Genomic DNA, 9,429 nt, shown 5'->3' on the forward strand with positions numbered 1-9,429 from the left:
CCCAGCCACTCTGCAGTACTAGTTACTCCTCTCACACTGTCACTGTCCTGGGGAGTGGTCTCAGCTCACTCCTCTCTCCCGCTAGAGTTTCCTCCCTGCTCTAGTCCACTTGTCTCAGGCTGCTTGGAGAGGATCTCAGGACCCCTGCAGAGATCTGGTCACCTTAGAGCATCTCCCCAGACAGGGCCAGGCTGGAGGGTACAGCTTCTCAGCAGGGTTAGCTCAGGTGCCTCTGTGAGTGTGGACCACTGCTTACCAGAGGACAGAATTTCCCTACCCCCAGCAAATAAAAGTGTCACTTATGGGTAGGTGATACACAGTGTGGGAGCTTGCATTGGCATAAAATTCATGCCCAGCTCTAGTCACATGGGCAGTAGTCTCCTAGAAGGTTCTTGAAGAGAATGCAGTCACCACATCTGCCTTTCTAGAGGAGTTCAGGAGGCTTGGATAAGCAGATGGCCCTGACCACACGGAAATTGTATGTGAGGACTGTACCATCTGACTGGGACAAAAGGACATCAGGAATCCCTGCTGATAGCTCCTGTCTCCTGTCTTGGTAGCTCAGGTGCCCCAAAGTACCTACTATGTGCCCCTTGCAGTCCAGCTCAGTTCATTGCCAGTTCTCTGCCTCAGGTGTCCAGTGCACTCAACTTTCTCCACAAGTTCATGTGCTGGAACACGTGGTCTCCAGGAGGTGAGGCTAACTAGACGGAGTGGGTTTCTGGGGCATACCATGGAAGGTATACCTTGTCTCCTATTCTTTCCATTCCCTTCCTATCTGCCATGGTGTGAGCTCCTCCGCCATGCACTTCCTCCCACAATGAAACCTCTGAAAACACGATCTAAATAAATCTTTATCCCTTTTTAGTTATACCAGACATTCTGTCACAGTGGCAAGAAAGCTAACACATGGCCCAGCCAGTCTGGAAAACTGCAAGAGCCACATGATATCCTCTAGTCAGGGAGAGCCTGATTCTGTGCAGCCTTTGAACATTCCAGAGCCTCCTGCAGCCCCGGCTGCCTTCCACCTAACTGGGCTGTGCCTGAGGGATGGAGTGAGGTCTGGACAGTCCCACTTTAGGGACTTTTAGTCTTTGTCCTGGTCTAGTGAGTGTTTTATTTTTATTTCTTGTTCAGTGGTGGAAATTTTTTACAATGTCCTTTTTATCTTATGCAAGTGCATTGTTCAGTTGACTTAATGAATTTTTAAGACCAAAAAAGGGGGTGGGTAAGAATAATTAGAAGTTCCCTAGAATGGCTTTTTAATATTTATGATGTGATTTTTATTTATTTGTAACTTGAATTATTTGAACCTTCATTATTTGAATATATAGGTTAAAAAGCATTAAGTTCAGTTTCCCACCACTCTTGACTCTCAGCCTCACCAAGTGGTAAGCAGGCCCTAGGCACAGCAAGTCACATGTGACTTCCAGCCACTGAAGGGCATATCTGAGGCACCCTTCATTCCCCCAGCAACTCACCCTGCAGACATCAATCTCATAGTCACTTGCTTTATAGACAGTAAAGCTGGAAAAAGCTTTACACTGTAGACAGAATTTTCTTTGGGCTGCCAGCTCACAAAAAATGACACAGAGACTTATTATTAATATGAAAGCTTGGCCGATAGCTTACGCTTGTTCTTAACTAACTAGTTTTTATAACTTAAATTAACCCATATCTTTTAATCTACATTCTTTTATGTAGCTTGGTTACCTTTACTCTGTACTCTCATCCTGCTTCCTCTCCGTCTGTCTGGCGACTCCCCACTTCTTCCCAGCATTCCCTTTGCCCTTGAAAATCCTGCCTAGCTATTGGCCATTCAGCTTTTTATTAAACCCATCAGAGTGACACATCTTCACAGTGTACACTACACTGTAGTCAGTCTCCTCCTTTGTACATGTCCTACAGGAACAGCAGTGCCATCCTAAAAGTCTACTGAATAGAATTTTGATTCTCAGGCCCAAGTTAGAATGTTAATGCTTAGTTTGTGAGATCTATTTGTTTGCAGTTAGAACTGTTGGCGTTGACTGTTTACTTAGTAATGGCTGCTCACTGGAAGCAGAGACTTAAGTGCCCTGCTCATTTGGGCTTCGGGGAGGGTGTTGTAATCAGACTATCTGCTTTCTTGGGCATCATTTGCACAAACAGTGTAAGGAAGGTGTAAGGAAAAGCAGCCTCTTCCAGTGACAGTGGATCCAGCTGTGGAGTTTTGGGTTTGTTGGAAGCATTGAGAATGCTGTCCTATAATTCTTCTGGGTGATGCTTCTAAGGGGCATGGTGGTCTGCCACACATGCTTTACTGCTGAGCATTGATTTTGTCCCCTAAGTGATGCTTACCCATACTTCCTGGGACCAGACAGCTCACAGGAATGCCTAATGTAGCAGAAACAATGATGTGCTAATTTCAAGCAGCCCTTGGGAAGGCTTTCAGTTTTCCATTCCCCAAGCAAATCAAGCTTCCTAATTAGTTGTATGTGACTGGAGAGCTCAGCTCCTTTGAGCCTGCAAGGCTTTGCTCTGCTGCCGCTTGTGACCTTCGTGTCTGCCACAGGAGCAGCTTGGCTCCTTGTTTTTGTCTCACTCATGTTCAAAGAACTCATGGCAGGCTGTAGTCACCATGGAGACGAAGGCCATAAATTCTTGGAAGTCACACTCTCCATCTCCATCTTCATCCAGTGTTTCCATGACTTTGTCCACGACTTCCTGCTCTTTGATTTCCTGAGAGAGAAAAAAAAATAGGAAAGTTGATTAAGCCCTTTTTAGATGGGATATAGGTTTATCAAAATGTTATTAAAAATACTAGGCTGATAATTTGCATGAGAAACAATCCCAGTATAGGAAATGAAAAATTCTCTGTGAGCCGGGGACAGTCAGCCAGCCACAGGGGAGCGGGGACGAGTCTGTGCCTCTCCTCTTCCCTTTGGTTTAGTGGGACCGGGGTTACTTTAAAATAGGGCAACAATCAAGAAGTAACAGACGACACCTGGAACAGGTGTGACGCCTGTCTCAACCTGAGCCCGTGACTTAGAAAAGAAAGGAACTCAGTGCTCCTGAGCACACGTGTGCTTGGGAGCCATGTGGGTTTCAACATCCACTAAAATGACACTTGGGAATGTGTCAGAGCTGCTGCTTGTTTTGATCTATTGTCTCCGTGAGTCCTTTCCTCAGTGTCCCTGTCGTAGGCTTCTTCCTGTCAGTTCTGATGCTAAAGCTGGAAGAACGGTAAGGCTGCAGCTAACTGATGCCCAAACCAGAAGAACGGTAAGGCTACTACTAACTAACTGATGCCCAAACCAGAGGAACGGTAAGGCTGCTGCTAACTAACTGATGCCCAAACCAGAGGAACGGTAAGGCTGCAGCTAACTGATGCCCAAACCAGAAGAACGGTAAGGCTGCTGACGTGCCAAGAGCACAGGCCTGAAGACAGGTGGGAAGAACTCAGGCTCTGAGCACTGAAGAGCCTCAGTTCCCACTGTTTCAATTAACACCTCCCCATCCCCTCCCCGACAGGAGAGCTCTGTGGAGAAGTCAAGTGCTTTCCTAAATACAGAAGATTCAGATATAAAAGATGGTGATTCCCAGGGGCTCCTGAGGACTTTTAAATATCTCCCAAAGCATAGATGGCACAGTGTAGTTCCTTCCACCACAGCACAGGTGCTGTGATTTTGATCCAGAGGCTCATGTGTAGGAGGCTTGGTGCTAACCCATAGCACCACTGGGAGACGGTAGAACCTTTGGGAGGTAGACCTGGTGGGAGGAAGGAGGTCACTGGGCCATGCCCTCCCTTTGTTTCCCTTCCCTGGGTGAGCAGCTTGGCTCCTCACCAGGCAGTTGGCCTCATCAAAGACCCCAAACAGCAGGAGCCTGACAACCATGGCCCAAACCCTGAGCTGAAATAAACCTTCCCTCATTCGACTTGGTTTTCTCTAGTACTTCTGTTAAACCAGGGTAGCAAACGTGTTATCGTGAGTTATCGTTAATAAATGTGACATCACATGCCCATTTTTCTGTTCTAAAATCATGGTAATAGCGAGTATTTTAAACTACTATCTATAGAGCTTTTGTTCTATGTGAAGAGCCCAACATGCTCATCTCATCCCTACGTATTCCCTTTAAAGATGAAGAGGTAGGACTCTTCCTTTGCATCGGAAGGTAGAATGGGTGGGATTATAACTGATTATGCATATGAAGTAGCTGTCACCTGGGGATCTGAATGCTTGAGAAATTAGTCCCTCAAAGCAGATCTGGAGACTTCTCCAGCAAGCCCACAGGCCTGCTACCTCCATGGCAGTGAAGTAATCGGCTGAACTGGAGGAAGGGAAACGTCATCCAAACATCCAGTCACTAAGTAGCAACATGTACCCAATTAACTTGGAGTGTGGCTTCCTGTTAACCATCTGACGGGGCTGTACCCTAGAGTTATACCCAGGCTTGGCACTTGACCAAACACTGATTAGTTTTCCTCTGAATGTGTGGTTTGCTACTTCGATGCCCCAGGAAGCTTCCTATGGCGGGACATGTTGTATACCACCGGTATTTCCATCTCATTCAATGTGTGCCATGAGTCAGCCTTGGTTTAGGGGACCAAGGGAGCCTTGGGTGGCAGATGGATTACAGTTCACTTCCATGGGAGCACTTGGTTTATGGCCAGTAGAAACACTAGCACCTGATTTAAGGGCGGAGGAGACAGTGGGAAGTGAATGCTTCCACCACCAGAATATTAATTACCCATAGAAGAACAGGGCTTGCTGGGACTCCAAACTAAACTCATGCCCAGTCAATGTCATAGATTCTGGGGAGCCCCCTCCTCCCTCAGTCAAGTGTTCACTCATGGATATGCTAGGTTGGGTGCTTTGTGGGCCTCTGTCTCTCAAGTATTGAATTGAGTGATCAGTAAATGTTTAATGTCTGGAGTTTCTTACCTCTGTAGTAAATACCAGAAAGCTGGACAAAGCCAAAATATTTCTTTTTCCCAAAATGTCTCATTCTTAAAGAAAAAATTGTGTGTGTGTGTGTGTGTGTGTGTGTGTGTGTGTGTATGTGTGTATGCACGTGTGTACATGCATACATATTCTCATGCTATGCTATACATGTGGAGTTCTCTCCTTCTGTCATGTGGATCCCAGGGATCAAACTCAGATCATCAGGCTTGGTGGCAAGTGTGTTTACCTGCTAAAACCATCTCACTGGCCCTGTTTTGTTTTTGTGTTGAGAGATGGTATCCCTGTACAGCCCAGGCTGGTCTCCTGTTTCCACCTGTGAAGCACTAGGAGTACAGACGTGTGCCGCCATGACCAGCTGACAGTTCTTAAGTGTTAGTCGTGAGGGGTGTACTATTGCGTTCTGCTGCCATCACCTGTGGATCCTTAGGTTCAAAGGACAGAAACAGCCCATCTACACTTACACTTTGAGGGCTTAGCTGTTTGAACAAGCAACCCAGGGCATCCAGAGACAGAAATAGACTGAGAACCATGTCTAGTGCAGCTCAGAGATGCTTTTGTAAGGCTTACCTCCAGGAAGTGGGAGAGCTCATTGTTGATGAGCTCCTTGAGTTCTGATTTCTTCAGCTTGTGCTTGTCGCCCTCTCGCCCTGAATACTGATGGAAGATATCAATGAGGGCAACCATGGCCTTCTCCAGCTCAGACATCCTGGAGGCTGCAGAAGAAAGACACCTTTTCATAGTTTCCACCCTCTTCTTTGAAGAGTTTAGTACGCTGCTTGCAGACCTCAGCCCAGATAAGAGGTAGAGAGGCTAGGAGAGGCATCCTGTGACTCCACACTGACCACAGGTCATCCTCTGCCTTCTAGGCCCACCACCTCCCTTCTAAGTCCCCGTGGGCCACAGGATTAAGTTTCCAAGTTGATTGACTTCTGGTTGGATTTGGTCAATGAGGAACTAGCAAAGGTGCTGAGCAGAGCACCAGGGAATGATTCCAGCTCCCTGGTGGCCATCTCCAATCCTGGAGGTCTCCAGGATGTACATCAGCTGGTGGATTTAAGGAGGACACTAAGATGACTAGTAGCTAGTAAATTTAAGTCAACATCAATGAACATTTTTTAAATGCGGTAAACAGTATCCTCATATAGCAATAATGTCAGGGGTTAGGAAGCAAAATGCAGGTGCTTCTAAAAGATTCTAAAGAACAAGAACAGGAGCATCCTGGCTAGTTTTTTTTTTTTTTTAATCAACTTGACACAAGCTAAAGCCATCTGAGAGGAGGGAACCTCAATTAAGAAAATGCCTCCATAAGAACTAGCAGTAGAGCATTTGTCTTAAGTAGTGATTGATTGGGGAGGGTCCAGCCCATTGTGGGTGGTTCCATCCCTGGCTAGTTAGTGGTCCTGGGTTCTATAAGAAAGGCTGAGCAAATTGGGGAAGCAAACCAGTAAGCAGCACCCCTCCATGGCCTCTGTATCAGCTCCTGCCTTCAGGTTCCTGCCCTGCTTGAGTTCCTGTCCTGACTTCCTGTAATGATGAACTGTGATGCAGAAGCTGAATAAACCCTTTCCTCCCCAAGTTGCTTTTTGGTGATGGTGTTTCATCACAGCAATAGAAACCCTAAGACAAGGAGCTTATTTTCATTTGAATTAATATATAAATTTAAGCTGTTTAAAAAAAATACAAGTGAGATTTTTTTTGAATAGGTGCCAAACATAAAAACTGTAAAATTCATCTGGATAATAAGGTAACACTGCACCAGCTTTTTGAAAGATAGCAGTGAAATGACCTCCTAGAAACATTACTCCAAGATCATCTGATTCTGCTGGTGTCCTGACACAGGGAGACCAAGGCACAGCCAGGCGGTCCATGCGTATTCATTAGTCTGGCCTCAGCACAGCGGCTTCTTTGTGAGCAAGAATGCCATCGAGAAGCAAACAGCCTTCGCAGTAAGCACCTGATGCACAGCCACGGCCTGAGGAGACTGGGGACGCATGCATGCAGGGAGGGCTGCTCAGTTCTCGGAGTGATTCCATTAACAAAGGCGGCTTGTGGCTCATTTCAGAAAACAGCCACTTAGGCAGAAACATTTGACAGCTTTTGGCCTTGAGTTCTGGTCCTCAAGTCAGAAACTGTCATAATAAAAATAATAACAACAATAACAGCAGGTTGAAAACTCATTCCCGTGTTGAGTATTACATCTTAGAATAGTTTGGAATAAAACTTCAGTAACTTTTAAAATTTTTTTATTAATGATCTCCCAAAGGAAACCGATTGAAGGTTTTTACCTTGCTCTGCTCTTTGGTTTGCTAAGTTCTACAAAGTAAAGGAACTTTGTTTTGCTCATATATTCCAAAAACACCTGAAGTACTTCATGTAAGTAGAACTATTCTGATGGACTAAAGTATAATATTTTATTCTCTTTTAGTTTCTTCACTTGAGTTTTCGGTTATTGTTTTTTTAGCAAAAAAAAAAAAATCTTATGTGTATGGGTGTTCTGCCTGCATGTATGTCTCTAATGTATGCATGCCTGGTGCCTGCAGAGGCCAGAAGAGGGTGTCCTATCCCCTGGGACGAGAATTACAGGCAGTGTGAGCGGCGTATGGATGCTGGGCCGTCTCTTCAGCCCCAGTTACTGTTGTTTGTTGTTGTTTTGTTTGTTTGTTTTTAATGAAAGAAAATAAGTTTAGTGCCCTGTAAAGAACAGTGGGGAGGGCAGGAACAGAATTGGTTTTTTTTTTTTTTTCTTTCAGATTGAGATAAAGTTTCGTAGACTCTGGGCTCTCTTCTAAGTCGTGATCTTCTTGCCTCTGCTCCCAATTATTGGCCCATCCCCAGCACAGTTATTGATTTAAAAAAACAAATCCTGCGAAACTCTATATCATGCTTGACACTTCTCAAAAGTCCTGGCTGGGGGAAGGAAGGGTTAAAGGGTCTTTTTGTGGATGGGGACTAGGACTTGAAAAGAAAATCCCATATGCTAGAAAACTCCATAAAATTTGATTTTTTCCCATAACCACATTACAAATTCCATTTTCCCCCTATTCTTCCTTTCTCCTAAAGAAGCATTGGTTTGTAGTCTGTCTTCTAAGACAAATGGAACAAATGCCCATGTGGACATTCTGCATTAGTCTTGTAAAGAAAACATAGGACTTGGGTTTCTGGGAGAGATACTGCCTGTAAGCTAAGAGGACCTCACAGAGACTGGCCCTCCCCTGGAGGGGACAATGGAAATCAGCACCCATTCCTAACCCATTTCTTTATCCTGATTCATAATTATCTGAAAAATTAAACTCTTCTGCAGCTTTTTTATGGTGCCTGGAGATGTAGGCGCTCGGCATTTCAAATAGAGAACCTAGAAACATCTGCAGGGGTGCTTCAGGGCCACGGGAAGAGCTGCTGTGAGGAAGGGGGAGCTCTGGTTGAGGATTGGGGGTGACTGTGCTCCCGGAAAGAAACACCTCCCCTTCGGGGTTAGAAAAGAAGCAGTGTATGAGCCACCTCTGAAAACACCAGTAGTTGTTCTGAGTCATTCACAATGACCCAAGGTCTCCCTGTCTCAATGAAACTAAAACCAGGGACAATGTCAATGTCAACAGCAGTCGTAAGGAAACAGTAAAGGCAGGCTTACATCACAGAATGTCATCGGCAGTTTTGAAATGCTGCCAAGTGTCCCCAAAGGCCACCCCTCCCTTTTTTTTGTAAAGCTCAATTTCCGTCCTATCCTCTCCACCCCTCACCCTCCAGGGAAGAAGAAAAAGAGCAGTTTTCCTTGCGTCCTCTGTCAGTGGTTGTTTCTCACCCCCTGGTCACCTTTTGCGGCCGGTGTCCTCTCTGGCTTCAGTGTCCGAGTGGCAGGAGTATAGACGGAGCAGCAGCTTCTTCCTCCTCTTATTCCTTCTCCAGAGAGGACTGGGTGTGGGCTTGGCGCAGTCCACTGCAGGCTGAGGCTGCCAATGAGGGCCAAGGGTGGGGAGGTGCTGGACAGCCAGGCCTGCATACAGGGCCCCATTGACTGCGTACCCTGGGGATTCACTGGGCAGCCACAATGATAGGATCTAGAAAGAAAATGGGCCTGTTGCGCAGGAAGTGTGGAGTCAGCTTCTTTTGTGCCTTTTAAAAGAATTATTACATGAATATTGATGTGGCTCCAAAGGCAAGGTTGGGGTGTGGAAAGAGGAGTGAGACATGGGCGAATTGATTTTTTAAGAAAGCAGAAACGCAGCCAGGAACTGGAAGCTTCTAGTGCGGGGTGAAGGGGGCTGTGTGGCTATGGCTGTCTTCCAAGGAGACTTGAGCATCTTGTCTGCCTGCCAGCTTCCTGCCCCTCCTCCCCCAGAGGTATGACATGTGGTGGATGTTGGTGCTGGGCAATGGTTATACCTGGGCTCCTCTGAGCCCAGTGTATTCAGGGATCAGCATGAAGTAAATCGGTTACTGTTGAACCTTGGGGAAAATCCTGTTAAGAGTGAAGACGTGCTAGATCTGT

At 46.0% G+C, this 9,429-nt stretch overlaps 1 protein-coding gene across 1 annotated transcript; it reads right to left on the minus strand.

Moving 5' to 3' along the window:
• Positions 1–836: 836 nt before the first annotated feature.
• On the minus strand, positions 837–8,942 carry S100b (S100 calcium binding protein B). Its single transcript, XM_052744651.1, has 3 exons — positions 8,754–8,942; positions 5,511–5,656; positions 837–2,718 (listed from the first exon to the last, which is right to left on the minus strand). The coding sequence occupies exons 1-3, from the start codon at positions 8,938–8,940 to the stop codon at positions 2,578–2,580; spliced, it is 474 nt and encodes a 157-aa protein (XP_052600611.1). The 5' UTR covers positions 8,941–8,942; the 3' UTR covers positions 837–2,577.
• Positions 8,943–9,429: the final 487 nt, after the last annotated feature.

The sequence above is a fragment of the Peromyscus californicus genome, unplaced genomic scaffold, assembly GCF_007827085.1.
Source record: "Peromyscus californicus insignis strain IS unplaced genomic scaffold, ASM782708v3 Scaffold_19__1_contigs__length_69161282, whole genome shotgun sequence".
Taxonomy (NCBI): domain Eukaryota; kingdom Metazoa; phylum Chordata; class Mammalia; order Rodentia; family Cricetidae; genus Peromyscus; species Peromyscus californicus.